The 24,829-nt window shown below is 44.3% G+C and overlaps 1 protein-coding gene across 19 annotated transcripts in view; it reads right to left on the minus strand.

Annotated features, from left to right (window-relative positions):
- Positions 1-24,829, minus strand: part of PTPRT (protein tyrosine phosphatase receptor type T) — a 2,174,878-nt gene that overhangs the window by 1,437,499 nt on the left and 712,550 nt on the right. For all 19 annotated transcript variants that reach the window (XM_069652359.1, XM_069652348.1, XM_069652364.1 and 16 more), the window contains exons 5-6: positions 16,362-16,477; positions 3,126-3,300 (exon numbers count right to left, since the gene is read on the minus strand). In XM_069652359.1, coding sequence (XP_069508460.1) covers positions 3,126-3,300; positions 16,362-16,477 — 291 coding nt within the window. The remainder of the gene's footprint in view (positions 1-3,125; positions 3,301-16,361; positions 16,478-24,829) is intronic.

Consider the following 24,829-nt stretch of genomic DNA (forward strand, 5'->3'; position numbering starts at 1 on the left):
GATCTGCCCTTGATTACAATTATACCACTTTTGCTACATTGTCATTATCCACCAGTATCATTTTGTGCCCGTCCTTTAATAAGGCAATTAGAGATGTCCTTTCAGTTAGTGTCCAGGGTCCAATCACCTCCGAAGTGTGACCCTCCAAGATGATCAGCTCAGGCACTAGTCAGTCTATTTCCTTCAAAGAATTTAGGCAGTGTGTGGGGACATCACGTGATCGCGTGAGTGCGGTCTCGCGAGATCGCGGCCCAACGTGATCTCGCGGACCCACGCTCCGTGAGCGGGAACTCTTGGCGCCAGTAGGAGGCTGGTGGAGCGCCAGACAAGCCGATCTGGACAGCGCTGCTCCTTATGAGGAGCCAATGTGACTGAAGGCCCAAGTCAATACCAGCTCACTTCCTCCTGGGGGCCCTGGAAGTACACAGCGCACAACTGCACACCCCGCTTCCAGTGCATTAACTGGAAAGCCCAGCCAAGACTGTGAGTACCTGCCCTGTCCCATCTCCTGGACAATTGCTACCCCGCATTCTGTTGTTGAATAGAAGCAGTTACAACTACCTTGGGCGTCCTGTCATCCTTTGAGGCCACAACACAGTCATATTTATTTTTGATTGTACAGTTGATCCTCCTGCTAATATGGGGGTGGAATTATTATTATTTTTTTTAAACTTGTATTTATTGTTTTTTTACATAGAATAATCAACAAACATAACATCCCCCTCTCCTTCCCCCCCCCACCCTTCGGGTCGCTTGAAATCATGGTGTCAAGGGGTTCCTTTTATGCATTCAAGATGTCTGATACTTTGATATTATGGGGGCACAATTGTTCGATAAAGTTTGACTGAAGGTATTGCAGAGTCGCATTCCATTCCTTTACAAACTTGTCCCTCGTTCCTTGGATTATGTGGGTGATTTTCTCCATTGTTATATGGGCCCATACCTTCTGAGGCAAGTATAGGTCAGTGGGGTGTTTTTATTCTTCCAGTTCTGGGCAATAGTTGTGAAATTTGTTTTTAAGGGGTTCGCAACTTCTAAATGAGAGCTTTAGGCCTTTGTTTGTGTGTGTGTTCCCGAGACCTACTGTTTTGCCATGTTTGCCATCACCATTGCCAGAGGCATGCGTTGAGTAGCCCGCTATATCCTCTGGAGTAAATATGCCTCTGGATGGTATACAATATGCTGATGGAAACTTTACAGTCTGTGTCCTCCGAGATGTGCCCACTAAATTGGAGTTCAAAATGTATTGCGCTATGTTCTAGTTGGTAAAGGACACAATAGCTCAGTCTCCTTTGCAGTGCTTCATGGTTTCCCCACCCATGGCGGTCTTTTAGCCATCTTAATGTTCTGTGGGTTTATTGCAGAAGCCTCCAAGTTGATGTTTATCCAGTGGGCCACTTTGTTAGTTAGCAGTGCCTTTGGTTCATGCTGCTCTAGTCGAAGGCATGGTGCATCAACTATCACCCCAACCAAAGATAACACTGCCAGGGGGAGATTCAGCATCAGGGTATGAATGAGCACTGAGGCAGTCAAACCATTGGGCGCGCTCTCTAGTGTGGTTAAACCACTTCCATCGTTGGGATTAGCATACACATGGTCAGCCAATGGAAGGGTTAACAACCAAAGAACACCCACAAACTATCTGTACCTCCTTACAGCCCATCTCCCTCGTAGTTGTACTCCAATGCAATCCTTTTGGGTAATAGATGGTGATTTCGCACCACCAAATAGCTAAAATTGTTTTAAAAAAAACAGTGAGAAAATGTGTTCTTCATAAGATCACTCAACGGACACTGGCTGGACAAAGGATGTTGTATCTATAACCGTAGACGTCTGACACAACTTTATAATGAAAGAATGGTGGTCACTTGGTAGTGCTCACTGGCAAGTGAACTACACTGCATACACACGAAGTGCACACAGCACGAGCAATGCATGCACTTTAAATGCTCAGACATCCCTTCCTAAGCAGGCGTCACATCTGTGGCATGCAGGAAATGTTAAGCAACAGCAGAGTACATTGCTCAGCGCTAAAGCCTTAGAGAAAATAGTGTACCTGTTTGGCAAAGTGCCACGAATAATGTTCATTTACTTCTGCACGTCATTTGATCTCCCTATTTAAGCGATATTGCCCTGCAAGTCTTCCATGTGATAATAAACATAAAAATGTAAGCACCAATGAATATTCAGGGTTAGAATGGTGGCCAAGAGAGCAATTACCATTGTAGGGGAAATGTTATTGCCATCACGTTGGAAGACACGCATGAGTACACTGTCAGGAAGGGTCCAGATGGAAGAGAACCTCCGTTTAGAAAGGGCAACCATAACCCTACAATATGTTATTCATGATTATCCATTCATTACTGTCGTTTATCTACAAAGAAATGACATCTGAGGCAATATTCTTGGCAGAAAAAGAATATTCAAACTAATGCTTTACACAGAGGAGGGTTTTATCCTGAGATCATGCATTTAGATTACAGTGGTTGCCTAATAAAGGGATATGTGTGAAGCCTGCATATGATAGGATAGGACCCCAACAGAGCACGGAGGAGCTTTTATTGTTTTGAGCCTGATGAAATGAGTACTATTGAGTAGTGTAATTACAACGATACCAGTACCTGGCAAAATACAGTTATGCGTGTAATAGACACACTTACACACAGAATCAACCACAAACACACACATATGGCCCTTACTACAAAGGACATTTACTACATAACAGTTAAACTAAATTGCAAATGGCTTCCAGGCTCTGGAGTCTGTAAAACGTTGTCACAACAAGATAACATTTTTGGATACTATACATGTTGCTTGTTTTTTATATTGTATATAACAGGACTAGGGTTATTTAGAAAGCATATAATGTATTCATTGTATTATTTACCAATCGACCATATGCCAATATACCACTTTCGAGACCCCCAGCCCCCTTCTTCTTTCCCTCTGTACCAGGAATTCGATCCCCAACCAATCCACTGATCATCCATTAACACTGCTTGGTAATGATATGCACATGACCACCTGTAGATCACAAAGTCTCTTGCTTCAAAGTCAGTGATCTCCACTGGACATGTAGACAGTCAAGCCCGACCGTGCACAGGAATGAGTGCAATGGCACTTACCTTTTACTATTAACTCAGCGTAGTTGGAGACTCCAGATCCCCCGTCTGAACGCAGGACACACCTGTATTTGCTGATACTTCGCTGAGAGGTGTCAGCCACACTGACAGTGGCGGAAAAACGCCGGTGATTGACTACTCTGGTGACCATGAGTGCTGTGTCCCTCCCATTCCATTGCTGCAAGGGATAGAAGAAATACAGAAGACTGTGAGGTGACTCAGGTGAAGGAAGCAGAGATGCCTCCATCCGCAAGATATCATTAAAAACAATGTCTGTTGCCTGGCCTTCACTATGCCACCTCCAACAATTGAGTTCGATTTCTATGCATTGATTTCTATTGTTTAAATGTCATATTGTAGACAAATATGGTTTGAGGTAACAGAACAGTCAGTAAAGGGCTTTTAAAACATATATGAACTGGAGCCTGTCTTGGGCCTATGCTATGCTAGTTTGATGTGCGACACACAGTGTTATAGACTGTACATTTCACATTTATTAACTGTTGCTTCTAGAGAAAGGTCTTCTAGCATGCATAGAGTGTCTATGAGATGAGTATAACGGGAAAAGAATGGACATCTTGCTATTTTGGATCTGTTCTGACTGTGTGAGCATTGGTAGAAAATGATATCAAGTGTGTTTGTAGCGCCTTCACTGGTGAGTGTTTTCAGTGAAACCACATTCTTGGATAGAGTCAATTGGAGGAAAGTACTTTGTTACTTGCCAGCATAAGGAAGGAATGACTTTGTTTGCTCTCTCTCTCTCTCTCTCTCTCTCTCTCTCTCTCTTTCTCTCTCACTCTCTCTCGCTCTGTCTTGCTCTATTTTTCACACTCTCCGTCCCTTACCATCACTCATAATGTGGCAGTACTGCTGCAGGACCAAGTAGTGGCAATTGTATACGAGTTTAGTGATGATTGCCCTCAAAAACACAGAATTACTGCCATCATTAGGGCCCAAAGTTTTGTCATAGTCAAGAAGAAAGAGGAGGTAAATTAGCAGATATTCTTAAGAAATCATGTAATTGTACTATAACTATTGGAGGAATATGGAGAGGCAGCTGAGGTTCTGTCTTTCAAACTACCAATCTCTACCCAGCTAACAATACACATTCTACTGAGTTGCTGTCGTCTGGGCTCAGCTTATATTTTTAGAGGTTGTTTAAATCACCTGCTGTAATTAAGGGTTTTGGATGTCTGGCATCTTATTATCCAGGATAAGTCAATAGCATAAGTGTTAGGAAAGATTTCTTAATTGTGGGCAATTTTCCTTCAATGTGGCAACCCCTAAACTTTTTGCTGTTGTTTTCACCATGATCTAGACTTTGCCAGAGAAGTGCAGCCTTCTGCCGCACTCCTCTGGGCTTTCGCTCCAGTCTTACGGGGAAACTGAAATGCCCTTAAAACAGTCAGTACCAGGAAACGTTGTTTTCCGTAGTTTCTTTATCATGTTGCAGCTTTCGCGCAACATGGCACAAGAGGGCACTGTAAGCTAAGTTACTGCTCTCATGGGTCTCTAGTCTTCTACAAGCCCTAGATACTCTCTTTGGATTGTAAATGAACGGTGCAAGTGAATCACGGACGGGATTGGTGGCACCGTTTCTTGTGTTTTTGTGCTACTTTTGGCGTTTTAAGCGCGTTTCTCGCGCTTAGCCCAAAATGGTGGCCTGGCTCCCAAAATGGCCAGACCACGAGGCTCTTTGTCCTGTCCGCTGACCGTCTTGCCCCCTTCACCTCCCCCAGGTCGAGCCGACCCGGGGCCTTCCTTATTTGGGCATGTACTTTCCCGCGAAACACAGATGCTTTTGCGGGCTTCTACAGGCCTTGTGTGTGCCTCCAGGATGGGGGCTGGGATGTCTGGTCCCAATAAACATCCTGGGCGCCAGAGAGTCTAGGGTGGTGTGAATGCCTGGGACCCCCGTGGTCTGTGATAGGTCCACATATGGTGTGTTTTATGAGCGGATCTCCCATTGGGTCCCCTCCGTTTTGGCGCGAAGGGAACCGTGGATAAGAGGGGGCTGGAAACGCCACTACCATGTCTATCTCCTGAGTTCTCACGAACAAAGGAATACAGGAGCCAAGTATCCTGCAACCACGAGGCTGAACCGAGGAATCGCTGGTGACCCGCTGAAGGACTGCTCCTCTGCACTGCTGTCGCTTTGTGAAACCCTTTCTACCTCTGATCGAACTAGAAGGCCTGTACTGGTACTTCGACCCCTTGGAATAGCGGGAACAACTATTCTCGGCATCTTCACCATCTCCTGCACAAAGCCTTCGGAAGTGTCTCTGGGCCATCCAGCAGACTGACCAGCCTACCCAGGAGTCTTGCTCTGCAACCGCTGTCAGGTTGTGTTGTATTACAAGCCCTTGTCACTCTCACCCGATTCGTACACTTGGCATTCCCAGGTCTGAAGTGAGTAGTGTACATTTGGCTGAAATATACACGGCCGCTCCGTTGCCCTGCTGTGGTAATGAACTGTGCGGGTTCACTGCATTTGGGACATCCTCGACTCAACTTCTGCTGCTGCAGAATCTACACGACACTGAGACGTCCCCTGCTCGTATCTGAACCTGCCAGCACTGAAACTGACGCAGAGAAGCCTGGGTCTGCCTGCATCGAGGACCGGTGAGTAGCATCGCTAGGAACTGGTCACCCTCCTGCAGTAGCCCATCACTTTTCCCCACTGTGTCTAACAGCACGCCTTTCCGTACTCGCGCTCTGCTTCTGCCCACAGTCGAGGCTGCACTGGATTCACGGAGCTCTGTTCATGTTCAATTGTTCATCGAACTAAACTGCCTGATTCCCTCGAAGAGACTCCCCTTTTTGCCTGTTGGCACCAGCGTGTGCAGGTACTTTTGAGCACAAGGCTCCACTTTTCGTAGGGCTTGGACTTCCTTTTAGTTAGGTGCCTCTAAAGGCGGACTGGGTCTAATTAGTATTCGCACTGCCTGTTTTCCTCCCCATCTAGGTGGTCTACACATTTTGTGCGTCTAACTCGTTAGACTCGTTTGTATTTGTATATATATATTGTTTTGGTTTGGTATGTGTTGGTTTACTTGAGTTTTATTGTGATTTCTCGCTACGGTCAATGTTACAAAGACCTTGTAATAAATGTGTATATATTTTTAATATAACACCTGTTGGGAGTAATTTGTAAGTATCCTTGCTTTGTGTGCTCATTGGGGGCTTTCAGTCACCCTCACCCCTCTTGAGACCTAGTCTTGACGGCCGCGATCGCTACCCTGATTGGTCTGGCTTGTCCAGAGGTTACCCTGTTCCAAGAAACTAGGCTGGCCTTCTGAACCTCTGCCCCTCCAGGACAGAGTTCAGAAATCCATTTTAACAAATTGGTGTACAGCGGTGGGATACGACTGAAGGTATCCAGTGTTTCGCACGAGCGAAGGCATTTCAAGTTATTCCTACCAGGACACGTAGTGAACTGTCGTAGTATAACTTTTAAAAGGCCATAGTCCTATCTAGCACTATGGAAACAAATACCTTGTTAACTTTAAATGCTTCTAAAACCGAAACATTGAAAAAGATGTGTGCGGAGAGAGGTGTCTCCTCTCAAGGCACCAAAATGGATATGATCCAAAGAATCGTGGCGTGGCAAGAAGCGCAGCTTGATGCTATAACTTCTGAGGACAGTGCGGAAGGAGGTGGGGCTGCTCTCACTGGTAGAACCGATGGTTCTGCCGCTGCATTGGCCCACCGTGACCACGAGGAAAGGGAGGATGAGATGTCTAATGTTTCCTCTGCCAGTGTCGATGGGGAGGCCGTACTTGAATTCAAGAAGCAAGATCTGCAGTTTAGGCAGAAGGAGCCTGATTTCAGCATAACCAAACTAAGAATCGAACAGGCCGAAAAACAGAAAGACAGGGATTACTAGTTGGAACTGGCCAAGCTTCAGGTTGCAAATGGATCCAAGGGTCCTGGACATGGGTCTGCGGCCTCCTCTCATCCACGGTTTCCAAAAGATCTGCTCAGTGTGTATGAGGAAAAGAATGACATTATGGACTGGCTGAATACGTTTGAGTATGCATGTGAAGTTCAACAAGTTGACAATGCTGATAAGATTGCCTGGTTACTCAGCAGACTGCCCCATTCTGGCTGTAGTGCCATTATGCAAATGTCGAAGGCTGAGCGAGTGGATTTCGCAATGTTAAAGCAAACTCTCATTTTAAAGTTTGGAAAGACTCCTGCCCAATATTTAAAATGATTCAGAGAGTATAAGAAAAAAGAAGGTGGTACTTGGGTATCTTATGTAACCGAATCCTTAAAAAACTTGACTGGCTGGGTCAAAGGTTATAAGGTTTCTACCTTTGAAGGCATGATAAGTCTTGTCATGCTGGAACATATTTTTGCATCTTCTTCCCCGGAGCTTAAGCAGCATTTGGCCGATTCGAAGGAGATAGATCCTAAGAATCTGGCCATTGCCGCAGATTTATGGGTGTCACATCGAGTGTCCCATAAGGACAAAACTCATCCTGGTAAGCAGGAGGAAGGGACAAAGTCCAAAGATAAGGAGGGTGGAGAATCTGATAAATCTTCTTCTCAAATGGGCCACAAAAAGAAAAATAAGGGTAAGACACAAGAGAACTCACAGGGTAGTGGAGGTCAGCCTCCGAAACAGAACTCTGGTTACAGTAAGCCTCCCTATGTAGACAGACCCAATGGATCTTGTTTTGCTTGTGGAGCAACTGACCACATGAAGGGGGATCCCCGGTGTAAGGTTAAACCTTTGGGGGTCCACTCCGCTAATCTGGCCTTCTCCTCCTGCGAGGAAGAAGAGATTACAGGAGCATCCTTCTCCTCAGACTCCCTCCCCAGCGGGATAGAAGCTGAGGTAGTTTTAGTTTCCCTGGGTTCCTGGGGGCCTAAAGTCGCAGAGGCTTATGCTAGGATTCCAGATAATACCAAGCACTACTTTAAGGACAGTGTGCTGATCAATGGAGTGGATACTCCAGCTCTTAGGGATAGTGGGTGCAGTCGAACTGTAGTGGATTCTACCTTGGTAGACTCAGAGGAAGTTTCCAGAGCTACTCTGATGCCCACTAAGTTGGCTGACGGCCCACCTCGCATGTTTCCAGTAATACCTGTAAATCTTACTTTAAATGGTACAGCAGTCAGGATTTCAGTGAGCATTCAGTGAAACGTCCCAGGAAAGGTCTTGTTAGGCAATGATCTCAGAGCTTTAGGGCTCATAGGAGACACTGCCGACAGACCCTGCACCCGGTCTCAAACACGGGCAGCATTGGCCAAGACCAATACGCCGCCCCAGCTGAAGGGGAAACCCAAGGCAAAAGGAGTAAGCAAGTCAAGACGAGGGAAAGAGAGCATTCCCCCGAACTCGCCTACCACTGCAGTGGAGGAAGTTGGTCAATCGCCCGGGCCTGACGAGGAGGTGGCGATGCCTGAAGTATTTGACCCCAACGACCATCCGGAACTAAAAGACTTGTTAGTAGAAGGTGGTCCTGACAGGGAAGAATTCAGTAAAGGCCAACGTGAGTGCCCATCTCTGGAAGGCCTAAGGAGACAGGCCTGCTCCCAGCTTGAGGGTGAACCTCCTGGGATGCATCAGATTTATTGGGAAGGTGGACTCCTGTATAGTGAGCCCACAGAGTCTACAGAAGGAGACCATAGGAGGTTGGTGGTTCCCTTTGCTTTAAGACCCTTCCTCCTGCAGTTGGCGCATGAAGTACCCCTTGCTGGTCACCTTGGTATTAAGAGGACCAAGCGAAGGTTATCCATGCACTTCTACTGGCCCAAGATGGTGTTGCAAGTAGAAAGTCACTGCAGGAGTTGTGCCTCCTGCCAGTTATCTGGTAAGAGTGGCTCAACAATCCAAGCTCCATTGGTACCACTCCCAGTTGTGGGAATACCATTCGAAAGGGTAGGGATCGACATCGTTGGTCCCCTTGACCCGCAGACATCCTCAGGCAATAGGTTTATCTTGGTGCTAGTCGAATATGCTACCAGATATCCTGAGGCCATCCCATTGAAAACTGTAACTGCCAAGTCAGTTGCAAAAGCGTTACTTGGCATCTTTACTAGGGTTGACTTCCCTAAAGAGGTTGTGTCTGACAAGGGCAGCAACTTTATGTCAAAGTATATGCAGGCTATGTGGAAAGAATGTGGGGTCACCTACAAGTTCTCTTCTGCATACCACCCCCAGACCAATGGTCTGGTGGAACGTTTCAACAGAACGTTAAAAAGCATGATTGGGGCTCTGGAAGAACCTCAGAGAAGGAAATGGGATCTTCTTTTACCGTGCTTACTGTTTGCCTACCGAGAGGTACCACAGGAGGGTGTTGGCTTCAGCCCCTTCAAACTTCTATTCGGTCATCCTGTACGGGGACCCTTAGCCATAGTCAAAGAGGGATGGGAGATGCCCACTCCCCCTGTTACTACCAACGTAGTAGATTATGTGCTGGGGCTCAGAAACGGATGGTACTTCTGATGGGCTTGGCTAGTGATAAATTGAAGGCAGGACAAGCGCTGGTGAAACATTGGTACGACCAGAAAGCTTCCCTCATCAACTTTACACCTGGTCAGCAAGTCCTGATCATGAATCCCATAAGGCCTCGAGCTTTACAGGACAAATGGTCAGGCCCTTACACAGTGGTGGAGCCCCTAGGTGAGGTTAACTATTTAGTGGACCTTGGAAGGCCTGGACAGGCTCCAAACGTGTTCCACGTAAATAGGCTGAAGGCTTTCGTCCCAAGAGTCGAAATCGCAGCACTGCTACTGGCTTCAGATGTTGAGAAAGAGAAGTCTGAACCTCTCCCCGACCTGTTCCAAAGCGGTCCTTCAGATAGCTCCTTTGAGGGTGTCCGAGTGGCCCCTCACCTGACTTCTAATCAGCAGGCTGAGGTGAAAAGTTTGCTTAGGCAGTTTCCCCCCCTGTTTTCACAGTCGCCTGGTTTGACACCTCGGTGCAAACATAACATAGACACAGGAGAAAGTGTACCTACCAAATGTAGGGGATACAGGATGTCAGACAAAGTGCGATCTTACATTAAGACCAAGGTAAACAAGATGTTAGACCTTGGGGTGATTGAACCCTCTAGTAGTCCTTGGTCCAGCCCTGTGGTTTTGGTTTCAAAGGCGGGAACTTCTGAATTGAGGTTCTGTGTGGATTACAGGGCTCTGAATGCTGTCACCAAGACAGATGCACACCCCTTGCCTCGAACAGATGAGCAGGTGGATACTTTGGGTGCCTCCAAGTACCTCAGCACGTTTGACCTCACTGCTGGCTATTGGCAAATAGCCTTAGCAGAACATGCCAAGGAGAAGACAGCGTTTTCTACTCCAGACGGCCTTTACCAATTCAGGGTAATGCCGTTCGGGTTGAAGAATGCACCTGCCAATTTCCAGAGGCTTGTGAATCATGTGTTGAATGGGTTGGACGAATTCTGTCTTGCATATCTGGATGATATAGCAGTTTTCAGTGCCACCTGGGAAGACCATGTGAAACACCTCGGGATTGTGCTCCCAGCTCTTCAGAAAGCACACTTGACCATAAAGGCTAGTAAATGCCAGATTGGACAAGGCTCAGTGGTTTACCTTGGACATGAAGTAGGTGGAGGGAGGATACAGCCTCTTCCCAGTAAAGTACAAGCAGTACAAGACTGGCCTACCCCCACTACACAGACCCAAGTGAGAGCCTTCTTAGGACTCACAGGGTATTACTGCAATTTCATGGCAAACTATAGCACCATAGCTGCCCTTCTGACTGCCCTCACTACTCCAAAGAAACCCAAGAAGGTAACTTGGACCGACGAGTGTGAGAAGGCCTTCAACGGCTTAAAAGAATCCTTGTGCCAGGCCCCTGTCCTTAGGGCCCCTGATTATCAAAGACCTTTTATTGTGCAGACGGATGCCTCTGACACTGGGATAGGAGCTGTACTATCGCAAGTAGATGAGAAGGGTAAGGAACACCCTATTGGTTTTATTAGTCGCCAGTTTAAGGACAGAGAGCTCAGATGGTCCACAGTGGAGAAAGAATGTTTCTCTGTTGTGTGGGCCCTACGGAAGCTGAGGCCCTACCTCTATGGGACCCACTTCACTGTGCAAACTGACCATAAGTCCTTAAATTGGCTAATGAACATGAAGGGAGAGAATCCAAAGTTGCTTAGGTGGTCCATAAGTCTACAAGGCTTCGACTTCACTATTGAGCATAGGCCAGGTGTCTAACATAGCAATGCTGATGGGTTGTCCAGAATGTTTAACCGACCTGAACACGAGACTCATCCAGGGATGGATTAGTTCCCCCTGTCCATAGTCTGGGAGGGGCGAGTGTTAGGAAAGATGTCTTAATTGTGGGTAATTTTCCTTCCATGTGGCAACCCCTAAACTTGTTGCTGTTGTTTTCACCATGATCTAGACTTTGCCAGAGAAGTGCAGCCTTCTGCCGCATTCCTCTGGGCTTTCGCTCCATTCTTACGGGGAAACTGACATGCCCTTAAGACAGTCAGTACCGGGAAACGTTGTTTTCCGTAGTTTCTTTATCATGTTGCAGCTTTCGCGCAACATGGCACAAGAGGGCACTGTAAGCTAAGTTACTGCTCTCTTGGGTCTCTAGTCTTCTACAGGCCCTAGATACTCTCTTTGGATTGTAAATGAATGGTGCAAGTGAATCACGGACGGGATTGGAGGCAGCGATTGTTTCTTGTGTTTTTGAGATCCTTTTGGTGTTTTAAGCGCGTTTCTCGCGCTTCTGCCCACAGTGGAGGCTGCGCTGGAGTCGCGGAGCTCTGTTCATGTTCAATTGTTCATCGAACTAAACTGCCTGATTCCCTCGAAGAGACTCCCCTTTTTGCCGTTGGCACCAGCGTGTGCAGGTACTTTTGAGCACAAGTCTCCACTCTTCGTAGGGCTTGGACTTCCTTTTAGTTAGGTGCCTCTGAAGGTGGACTGGGTCTAATTATTATTCGCACTGCCTGTTTTCCTCCCCATCTAGGTCGTCTACACATTTCGTGCGTCTAACTCATCAGACTCGTTTGTATTTGTATATATATATTGTATTGGTTTGGTATGTGTTGGTTTACTTGAGTTTTATTGTGATTTCTCGCTGCGGTCAATGTTACAAAGGCCTTATAATAAATGTGTATATATTTTTAATATAACGCCTGTTGGGAGTAATTTGTAAGTGTCCTTACTTTGTGTGCTCATTGCGGGCTTTAAGTCACCTGCACCCCTCTTGAGACCTAGTCTTGACGGCCACGATCGCTACCCTGTTTGGTCTGGCTTGTCCAGAGGTTACCCTGTTCCAAGAAACTAGGCTGGCCTTCTGAACCTCTGCCCCTCCAGGACAGAGTTCAGAAATCCATCTTAACAATAAGGAATTGCCCTAAGTAGACAGTATCCTTGCCTTGATTCACTACATCCTACATGCCACACAGAAGATGTTCTCCTGGCACTGGAAACACATGAACATGCCCACATTGTTCACTCTGTAATCACTCAATTAATGCATTTATGCTAATTGATAGGGGAGGTCGCGTGCACCCTGAAACGGTCCTTCCTAACCTCTCCCCCATCTACAAAAGTTTGCTATAGTTGCTTTGCTATTGAATAATTTAAGACCAACAACTGGACGTCCCTCAGTGTTTCAAATCTTAGAGATGTTTTGTGTGGAAGTAGGGGATTTGGCAACTTTCATTTCAAATTCTAGCATGGGACGATGTACCAGATTTTGATGATGGCGGCTGTTTATAGGTTGTGGTGATGTTGGACCCTTCATCTGCTTTAAATATTGTGGACCATCTCTGCCTCCATTTTTTATCAACCAGTGTCAACATCACTGAACCAGTCTTTGAGTGTTTTTTTTCATTATTATCTGATAAATGGCTGAGAGTGAACATAGGGAATTTTGTCTTGGATTCAATCACTGTCTACAATAGGGACCGTAAGTGTGTGCATACATTTTCATTAATTCCTTTATCTAATGAGGGACACTGGGCTCTGTTGTCATTTTTATACTATTCACACACCGATACATGTGAAATAACACAATAATAAAAAAGTGCCTATTCCTAACTCTTCCAGTGATATCTTACACTAATATTCATCCACAAATAGAACAATCACATTAACGTGGGAGGCCAGGCTTATTCTAAGTTGGACTATGGTAAAACACTATATGCCAGCCTCCTGCCAACTAATTACAACAATGTCAGGATGCTCTGAATGCAGTAGTTCAACCAGTACAAGGTCTTAGAAAAAGAGTACTTGTTTCAAATTCGTTATAGTACCTTGATTGGTTGCCCTTAGAATGTCAGATCACTTCAAATAGCTTGTGCCTGACTTCCAAGTGTCTACATCTGCTGCTCCCTTTACTGATTGCCAGTATAATTTCTGAGGATGTTGTGTCTGACTCTCAAGTGTCTGTATTCGTTGATCCCGACTATTGGGACAATAAGACCATCCCTTGTGCTCACATTTGGAGCCTGCACTCCTCTAGTCAATATGTGTTTGCAGTCTAATCGGTCCAATGCAATTGACGAGAAGGGTGGACATTCTCAGTCCAGGTCCCAGCACTGTTGACTGTGCTACCATTGGAGAATCACATTATTTCCAATTTCAAGGTCTTCCTCAAATCTGTGGAACACCGTTTTTTTATTGTTTGTGCTGAACCTCTCAATGCTTTCTGGACTCGCACTTGCTATTTTTGTTATTGGCATCTGTCATGATGTCCATAAGCAGTTAAGGTGGCGGTGCTGTATGGTATGATAAAATCAATCAAGTTGATAGTTTTCTTTCAGAAAATACAGTGTTTCCATTAAAGTAAAATAAAAAAAATCCACCAGTTATAAAAAAAAGAGAACATCTAAACACTATGAATGAAATATTATATAATACAATATACATATGAAAAGGTAACCTCAAGGAAGGAGGCTATATAATGACTAAAAGAATGAAAACTTTAATTCGCTATATAATTAAGGCATAGGGGCATAATGAATGAGATGTTCCAATTGTGCCGTAAAAGTCAAAATGGCTCCAAAAGTTCTGGGAATGTCATTTGTGCGTTTTATGGGTAGTCACATTTTGGAAAATTCCACCTAATCTCACATATAGGTGTGTCTTTGTGTAAAACCTTGTACAAGTGCGGAAAGATCATGCATGCTCTTAAACAAAAGTTTAGGGGAAGATGCAATCCAGGTCGTCAACAAACCCACGTGCCTAGGGATATTGCACAACAAGATCTAGAGCTAAGGCTTCATTACAAATATGATGGTAAATCAAAATGTTCAAGCCAAGACTGTATCTGGGCCTCTGTTTTGTTTAATCTTTCGATGTCACACCTCCATGGATAGCTGAATGTGTATTGTTCATTTTGCCAACACTTTACCAAAAAGTGGGTGGTGTCCATGGAGCCATCTTATCGTATGCGGATGATACAGACCGTGTACACCTCAGACCGAATAGACTCCAAAGAAAAATGAGTGAGGTAAGGGAATTTTAAATGCATAAATGTTTTTGTTTTTTAAATCTAAATAAAAAGTAGTCCAGAGTGCCATAGATGACTCTATAGATACATGGGCTAAAGAGATTGTCAGCCTATGTGTTTAGGTCACACATGATGACACCCCACTTTGAGATTAAGTGTAGGTGTTGGGTGAGGTCCAGAAGGACTGTAGCAAATGAGGAGTAGCATTTATTTGGAGATGGACACTAATGTTCACCTTACAAGGGGTTGTGATGATGAAGTATTTCATAAGCAGATACTGAAATGGCCATAAGAGTGGCCATCCTGTACATGCAGAAGACAGTGCTTCATATAATGTAAGGCTACTCCACTCATTCTCTGTGCACTTTTGATGCCTTGAAATGTGGTGTTTGGCAAGGAGAATCAAGTGGTGGATTTTGGATCAGGTTTGTATGAACTTTAAAGACAACATTTTCCATTGCTGATGAGTGGGTTGCACAACTTGCCTTAGGGTGGGGGTCTTGTTTGATACAGAAACTTTGGTTTTAAATCGTGCCTGGGGACTTACTGTGATCAGTGTACTTGAGACCCTATGGGCACTTGGGGAGGAGATGGAGGTGGACATTTTGGTAGCTGTTGCTTAGAACAGGCCTCTTCCTGTAGCCAATAGGGGTTGGTTAGAATACAGACAATTGAAAAGGGAGGTTTCAGGTAACTGAGTCTCAGGTTTCTTAGCTGGGATCTGTGTTGGTGTACCAGTGGTAATATGGAGGTCAGTCCTTGTTACAACAGTCTTAGACCAGAAAAGGAAGTGTTTGATCTTAAAGTCAATGGTTGGAATAGTTGAGGTGCTGGTTTTGGTGTTTACTTACCCGTGGACTAACCACTGATGGAGGCGGCAATTATGATCCATGACAGGGCATTGGCCATACTGTGCTCTGTCAGGAAGATGTAATAGAGAGTCCTTGGATTGAAGCAGAGGAATGATTGACATCTCTGCTGGTGTCTAGATTCTTTGACTTTATAAAGAGGTGGTCAAATGAAGACAGGTTATCTTGGGGTCATTCAAGCATCACTTTGTCAATAGCATGGATGTCTATGGCCAGAATGGAATATTTAAGCACCTGACATCATTACAAAGATTGTGAATCCTCCAAAGTTCTCCATATTGATGGAGATTTGGAGGTCAGTTTTGAATGGTGACTCGCTGCAAGAGGTGTCAGGAATGTCTAAGGACAGCCTGTGTCAGTTTTCCTTCTTACTTACAGTGATATCCATCCACTAACAGGATGTTTTGATGCAAGATAAGTGCCACGTTTAATGCCACGTTTAATGGTTGAATTTATGACATGACAGTGATGACTAAGGGTCTGGAGTGTAAAAGGGGTTTTGTTGGTTCAATAACATTGGTCATCTTGATGTTTGGGCTGTGCTGGAGAGAGAGAGAGAGTAGCAACTGATCTCTGTGGATTATCTGGCGATGGTCCTATGTGGAAAGGCCATAAGGTAGTGTTGAGAAGGGTTGTGACTGCCATCAGCAATATTACATAACACAGAACATTTCCTGCTTCCAGATGGAGTCATTACTCTGAAAGTCATAAGAAAGTTATATTGGAAAAATCAGTCAGCCTTAAGAAATGCCTGAAATATGTGTGCAAAATCTCATAGTGAATCAACTCAACAGTATTGCAGAGCAAAGGATTGCATGAGTGCTGCGATTCTTATAAGACCAGTATCTCTGTGTGTGTAGAGTAAAGAACAAATGAACTTTAAGCAAGACGGACAGAGATGAGAGTGTGTTGTTTTACCTGCACCCATAGTTTGTCGTGTTGAGACCATTTGCCGCCAGCGATGCACTGGAAGGTGGCATTTTGACCCACGTTCACTTCCACGTTCTGAAGTCGAAGGAAGTGGGGAGCTTTCCCTGAGGACAAAGAGCAAAACGTTTTAGTGGATGGCATTTAATTACTGATTGTGACCTGGGAAAAAGAGAGAGAGATAGAGAGAGAGAGAGAGAAAGAGAGAGAGAGAGAGAGAGAGAGGGAGAGAGAGAGAGAGAGAGAGAGAGAGAACATCCTAACATCACACATTTTGGTGGATGCCACAGATATGCGACAACAACATGTTGAAAGCAAATTGGAATTGATGTTTTAATTTTCAAGTATTTCTTTAACTGTTTTGCTGAAATTGCACTGCCGAGGATTAGCCTAATCGGGAGACACTTGAAATGTCTTGAGATGCAAGTACCCCAGAAAGTATGGTGGAACATGGGCCGAGGCAGCCAAGCACCACGCTTTCCTTTCAAGTGAATTGGTCTTCTCCAGCCCCATGGGCAGTGCTTTATTGGAATCTGCCATTTTGTGATGGGCAGGACGTTCTTGGAAGTTGTAACCTGGCTGGGCACACTTGGACATCATCTAATATTAAAAACATTCCTTAAAATTAGTTAATGCCTCATCCTTTACCATCTCTATCCATTGGCAGGGATATCTCATAGAAAAGCACACATTAGCCTTTTGACTGCCCTTGGCGTACATATAAACATGCAAACAAAGTCCCCTGTTGCCCTTATGATGCATGTGTACAAAACATATTGGATCCCAGTCGGAGGCAATCTGTATACCCTTAAGCGGATGTCACTCTACATGACAATATTATGTTTAGGGCCTTAAAAGTCTAGGCCCCTTTGGTGGTTAAGCAGTCAAAGGTTAAGAAAACTGTGATTATTTTCTGCAGACATATGAGAGTGTTCCCGTTGCCATCAACATTTCCCCAACATTTCACATATAGAGATTGTTTGCGCTCTGAGATCTATGGTTGTGTATCACAATATAAGAAAATTATTATTATTATTATTACTATTATTATCCAAATCTCTGGGGCTGTGCCAGATAAATAAAATACTCATATAACACCCTGTACACAAGCAGCTGTGGAATTCTTTTTGAGTGGAGAAGTTCCTGGATATTTCTAGCATTGATGTATGCAGTCACCTTCTCAATCGCTATGTCTACCCTGGAGCAGGACTGGGGTTTCCTTTCGTCTTACTTAGACGGGACAGTCTACATTGACTTGCCGAACGGGCTCAACGGGTTACAACAAGTATAGGGGAAAGATAAAAGTGACCGCTGACAGACATTTCTTGAATATATTTGATTTAGATTTATTTTTACCCCACACCTGACGAATCTAATCGTGTTTGGGCGAAGATGGAGCCACAAAAGTTCTTCGAGATAAACAGGAGAAACAAAATACAAATAACGAGTAACAATCAGAAAACCAGCAATGTCAACAAACCAGAACTCCCAACTGGGTTCATCTCAGTAGGTAGGTCTTTGACGCTTTTTCGAAACAGACTCAATGGAGTCTCCCTTTCCAAGGGCAATCTATTCCATACACTCCGTCCATAAACTGAGAATCCCCCTCACCTCTACATACACAGCGGACGGTGGAATTCTCAGCAGCAATTTGATCTCTTGCTAATTGACTATTTGATGAGCCCTAACGAAACAGCACATCAATGTTTAAGGACTTAATTGCATGCACCAAAAGAACAAGGGAACAAGGAAAATTCAAGAGAAAAACAAAAAAAGAAGACGCTACATTCAAAAGATGTGAGCGAGCACCATGGTCTTCCATAGGGCGATGTCAATCACGTTCCTGTCCCACAGAAGAAATAGATCTTATCAGTCTTCCGGTCAAATAAAAGAACAATAGCTACATAAAATGTCGGTGACATGAAAATCGGTTGCGTAGCAGAGACATAAAGGGAGGAATTCAACATTGTCTTTCATCTTTTGACAAATGAGAAGGTGGATTTAAAACCTATTCGTCTCTCTGGCGTATATCAATCCAAATGAGCGGCAGAGAGCAGACGTTGCTAAGGAGGTGTTGAAACACTGCACACTCCCCCCTCTATTCATGTGTATGTTATTGAAGAAGAAGACAGTGAACCGTGTCTGTCATCGATGACCACCTCAACCAGACCCTCTCCCTCCCTATGAATGAAGGACCCCTAAACTCCCCCCTTCCTTCACATTCTTGAATCAAACCATGCCCCATCCTCCCCAGTGAACACTGCTCTATTCCTTCATAGCTGGGTTTCCACAACATAAATTCCCATACAGGCATATACAGACATTCCAAGTACATGCTCACGGTTAACAGACGGTCGGGCCAGGCAGTGCAAACTCTACATTGATCAGGTAATGCTGGCATCTTCTCATTAGCTGTATAGGTCACCCTTCTTGTGATCTTATCATCCCCAACTTCATCCTAACTCTGCAATGTGAACACTTAGCCAGTAAGGTAGCTCAACAGGTTTAGCACTTGCTGCTGCGATCTGTGAGGGATGCGCAGGTTTGAATCCTGGCAAGGCCAACACAGCCTTTCATCCTACGGTGATTGATGAATGAGTACCAACTAAGGTTTGGTGATAATGTTTGTATGTATCACCCAACCTGATGCGCACATGCTTGATAATTTTACTCCATGACCTCCAACACTCTGGACTTCGGCCCACTAACAGTGCATTGAGACTATAATAATGGTAATGGGTGCTGCATAAATGACAAGTACAATATATATTCTATGTAAAGCGCTTAGGCATAAGCACTATACAAATTACACATTCTTATCTTTTATACAAGGTCTTGTCCTTCACAAGTTATATTGCAAGTATGTTATGGTTTGCAGACAATGGGCCTCATCATGATCACAAAGGTAAGCTTTAAAAGTGGCTGTACTGATTATCCGCTGCAATTACCTCTCTGCTGGATCATGAGTCGGCACATATATTGCTGACAGTATAACAGCCAATGGAATTACAGCTGTCGGAATCAGCGCTGATACAAGAAAGCACAATTATCGCCACATCATAATGTTAAAACTGATATAATATTGTTTCGTCCTCATTGTATATGTTGGCCTATGCCCAGTCGCTCTGCGGGGAAATCCGCATCACAAGGTCGTAACCTTAAGTTAATCGAGCCTCCATTTTAGGTTAAAGCCGCCATTTTAGTTAGTCGTGCAAAGTCACCCTGTGGCCTAAAATGGCCGACCTGTGTTCTCTTGTTCTTACTTAACCTCTTCAACATCTGTCGGCGAGTTAATGTCCAACGGGCCTGCAGGCTACATGTTAGGGTCATGTAGACCTTGTCCTTTGTTGACCTCGGGATCAGGGGATTACTTGAATCAGCGATGTTAACCTACAAGTATATATGAACAGTAACGCTATTTAAACACGACATGCGAAACATCTGTTTGACCTGCATTGAAACAAATGTGTAAAGAGCGTAAAGTTAAACCCACAGAATAATAGTGCTTGTTAGTAAATGTATTAAGAAATAAACCGCATGCACGAGTTATGTAAATTAGGAATGAACCTGGCGCGAACCCTAGCCCAGTACATGATTAACTTGTAGGAGGCTGGACATCATTATGAGGAAACTGTATAAATATGCTGATGTCCAGCTAGCTATTCCTGTTCACTGCTCACATTGAACCTTCTGGTGGTCTCTGTGAAGTACTGACGGCCAAATAGCTATTTGTGTACTTTGTTTCGTAAACTGTTCAGTATTGCAATAAAGATTCTGGGAATCTTTACAAGCCCGTGTTGGTGTATTTCTCTTTGCATGGTGTAAAAGCCTTAATATTGTATTTTCTGATTCCACAGATGGCGCCCAAATAGGGACCCTCAAGATCGACTTTGTCTCGTTGAAGGTTGGCTCGGCTATCGGACCGGGAACGGACGGTGCCAACAAAAATGGCCCCTCTGGACGAGAAGTGAATTCCTCGACAGAACAGCACGATCCGATCCCTGAACGGTGAGCTGTAGCCCGAGATGACGTCTTGATGAGGGTCCATATATCGAGGTGGGTAAATTTGCTGAAATCACCAGACACGTGGGTCCTTAGAATTGTTCTTAGTAACCTGATCGGGCCTCCCAGTCCTTTGGTCAGGTGAATTGTGACCCGATTCTGAATTTAAGCCTGACAATTTGAATTTGGCGCATTGTACTCGCAAGCACAATTATTTGACCAGGTAACACCAGAATTTTGATATGCCTGGGAAATTGTCTGCCTGCTTCAGGGCACTATTCCGCAGTGACAGACAATCTTTGGAAGATAGCCATCCCGCACCACAGGAGGTGTCGCCGGCATGTACTATGTACTGTAAGAAAGGCTTTGGTAGTATAGCATTTAATGATATTTGGCACAGACAGACCAGACATAACTCTAATCTTCGGTGGCCAACCAAAGGTAGCTTTGAAATCCCTCGTATAGAATATCTAGAGTCTGTATTGGTAAAGAAAAAGGCTAGACCTGCAGCATTTGACGCATTGTACAGTTGGAAAACAGAAGCTTTGCAGCAACAAAAAAGTAGAGAGAAATATATGCGTCGACATATGACGAATGCCGAAAAGGCGCTGTTATTTGATCAAAATAAACAATTGGAATCAGTTAGGAACATGGACAGAGCGTTTCAATTAGGTATTCAGAAAATGTACCCTTCAAAAGATTTTCATATGTCCGATGAATTGAGCAATAAACTTTTGTATGAACTAAGGCCCAATCCCTCTGCTCCACCCCCGTGCGTCCCTCCTCCTGGGGCTTTGCCCCTTCCTGTCATTATTCCTTCTCCTATAGTTCCTCCGGTCCTTCCTATTGTTCTTCCTGCTGTTCTTCCAGCCGTTGCTCCTTTGCCTGCCCCCTTGCTTCCACCTATTGACATTCAGAATGTGCCTTCTCTTCCTCTTCCAAGTTATTCTGCATCGCTTGTAGTAGACCAGGGAATGGGATCAAGGGTTGTGACTTGTAATACTGTGTCCCCAGATAAAAAGAATTAATTAATTGCTTGGGCTAAACATTGTATTTTTAAATTTTATTGAAGGGTTAGGAATTCATTTGAACATAATGTGGAATAGATTAAACAATGTAGATCTCCCACAAGGGTTACGGGATTTGAACACCTTAGTGTTGTCTAGAGATACTGCAGAGAAAGTATATGAGCATGTCAACAGGATTTTTGTGTATAGGAAGGAGTTGGAAGAGTTACAGAATGAAGAAGCAGATGGTGATAGTTTAGGTACTATGTTCTTACAGAAACGGTTTTCTCCTTGCCATGAATTGATAGGTGAGGAAGCACAAATTTGTACAAAGGATGCAATAAGATGGATTTCGGATATGTCGATAACTCCAGATGAAGTATATGACACGTATGGTCAGTATACGTTAGAAATGCAAAAGAAAGTGATACAGGTTATGGTAGAATACCTGCAGAATGAGTGTGTAAAAAGAAAGATTTGTTGTCCCACAGACTTGTTGAGTGTTTATAAGAGAGCCTTTTCGATTGACACCTCTTCGACTGCCTTAGCTCTTCATTTGGCTCTGTTGCTTAGTAAGCGTTCGGAGCAACCTACTTCTCAGTTGCCTATGAGAGAGGTCCCTCTGACATTTGTCCCAAAAGTTGAGATTGCGGACAATGCTGCATGAGGTATGGTCGCTGTGGACATTCCTGCACATTATGTATCGCAGTTTGTTCATGTCCCGTTCTCGAGACAGGAAGTGAACACCATGAAGCAATCTATTCCTGATATAAGAAAGAATCTGACGGGGTTCATTAAAGAATAGAGTCGGTCTTACAATCATCAGTATTCACCTTAAGTGATATTGATTTATTATTTCCCGTACTCCTGCCATTTGATTTGTGGAAACAGATTAGGACTGCAGATGATGTACCTGGGTTAGGAGATACATGGGATAACATGGTTAGCCTCGACAGAGAAAGACCAGCTAGCGAGAGACCGCCTCAAGTGATATTAACTTTGCCTGATAGGATTATTGTAAAATTAAAAACTATAGTTCCTGAAAAAAGAATCATTTGGGACAAGCTTATGGCCTGTGTCCAAGGAAAGTCTGAGGGTGCTACCGAGTTCTTCAATCAGTTCGAACAGGTATTTTCAGATTTCAATGGACAAGACTGAGGCACAGAGTCAGTGAAAAGGCTGTTTTGTCGACAAATTTGTACGTGGATTGCTGCCTGACATCCAGTTACAGATTATGTCCTCCGAAAGCGCTTGGCAGGCGAAGTCTCAATCTGAAGTACTGCACATGGCTCAGTACTATGAAAATCGTGTGAATAATGAAAAGGAAAAACTTGAGAAAAGAAAGGGTGACCTTAAAACAAAAGTACTATTGCAACAGATAGCTAGAAACCCTAGAGAGGGTAATCAATTTAGGGGTCGATACGTTCCATAGAGAATTACGCCCCTGGCGCTGGTAACCATTAACCAGTGTGCCTATTGTCGACAGGAAAGTCAATGGCGCGCACAATGTCCGACCTTGCAGCAAAGGTCATTTGGGAACATGAGTAGACGATCCAGAGGTTGCCCAGGTGCAGGGGGCCCTGGCAGAGGTCAGTTTGCGCCAGAATCACAGCAACCTTCTTCATAGGATAAACAAGTTTCGAGTGTGGATAATAGAAACATTTTTGATCATGCTTCTGCCGCGTACCTCTCTGAAGAGCTTCCTTTTGACGACATTCTGTTTCGTTAGGATTGCCCAAAGCAGGATTTGGAACCAACGCCTATTCCCATTTCATTAGAAAGGTCCCTACATTGAGATGGCGGTGGGAATAGGAAGCATTTATTTTTAGTAGACACGGGAGCACAAAAGTGTTCCATTGACCATTCGCGGGTTCCAAACATTCCCCTGTCAGGGCAATCCAACATCTCCGTAGGGTTTTCAGGCACACCTGTAGTTTGTCAAGTCTCTTTGCCGGTACCGATAACACTGGGTCCCTTCACAGAGCAGTGTCCATTTCTACTTACTACAAACTGTGGGGAGAATTTGCTGAGGTTAAATTTGCTGAAGGATTTGAATGCAGTAATATATTGCTCCTCGGACGGAGTTCGGTTAACAATTTCACCTCAGCAATCACTCACCTCTCATTTTTTGACTCGACCTTTACCGCAAGAATTCAGCAACATTCCGGAATGCTTATGGGCAATTGATGATAATGATGTGGGCATTCTTCAAATTGAACCTGTTAAAATTATTATGAAGCATGGAGTAAAATTGCCTCGCATCCCACAATATAAGATCTCAGTTGAAGGCGAACAGGCTTTGAAATGTATAGTTTCTGTTTTTGTACATCGTGGAGTAATTGAGGAAATTACAGGTAGTTTGTGTAACAGCCCAATTTTGCAAGTATATAAAAAAGGTGATAATGCGATTCCTTTTCGGTTTATAATTGATTTGCGTGCTATTAACAAAATTGTGGCTCCTCAATTTCCCAATTTACCTGATGTTACAACGATACTAACTATGATTCCGAATTCTGCCACTCACTTTAGCGTTGTTGACCTCAAAAATGCGTTTTTCAGTATTCCTATGCACAAGGATAGTAGGTATTTGTTCGCGTTTACCCTAGGTGGACGCTCGTTCACATTCACTCGTGCACCACAAGGGTACACTGAGAGTCCCAGTATTTATAGTAGAGCATTGAAAGAGCAACTCGATACTCTCAAGTTGCCTACTACTTGCACGCTACTACAGTATGTAGATGATCTCCTCTTGGCTGCTGATTCTGAAAGTACCTGTAAAGAAGGCACCATGTTGTTCCTTTGTCATCTGGCAAAACATGGCCACAAAGCTTCACTCAAAAAATTCCAATATTGTTGTCAGGAGGTTGCCTATTTAGGCTATCTCCTGTCAAAGGAGGGAAGAAGGATGACACCTAATTGAATGAAAACTATTTCTGGCATGTCTGTCCCAAATACGCAGAAGGAAGTTAGAGCCCTGATAGGTATGGCTTCTTACTGTAGATTGTGGATCCCTAACTTTTCGTTAACGATTAAACCAATGCTGGCTTTGACAAAGAAGGGCATTTCTTTGCCATTGCCATGGACTTTGGAACACCAGACAGCATTTGATTTGCTCAAAACCGCGCTGTGTTCGGCACCGGTTTTAGGAACTCCAAATTATGAAAAGGCCTTTGTGTTGTATGTGCATGAACGTGACGGATGTGCTTTGGCTGTGTTAACGCAGGAACATGGAGGGAAGAATAGACCGTGCGGCTATTTCCTATCCGTCCTTGATCCTGTTGCATGCGCTTTGCTGAGATGTTTGAGAGCTGTCGCTGCTGCATCTGTAAAACAGAGAGAGGGAATGGTCCTGGGTCATGCGTTAACCCTAATGGTACCTCACTCTGTAGATATTTTATTAAATAGAACTCAAACGCAACACCCTACTTCCGCACGATTGACACGATACAA

Source organism: Ambystoma mexicanum, chromosome 3p, assembly GCF_040938575.1.
Source record: "Ambystoma mexicanum isolate Mex_15411 chromosome 3p, UKY_AmexF1_1, whole genome shotgun sequence".
NCBI classification, from domain to species: domain Eukaryota; kingdom Metazoa; phylum Chordata; class Amphibia; order Caudata; family Ambystomatidae; genus Ambystoma; species Ambystoma mexicanum.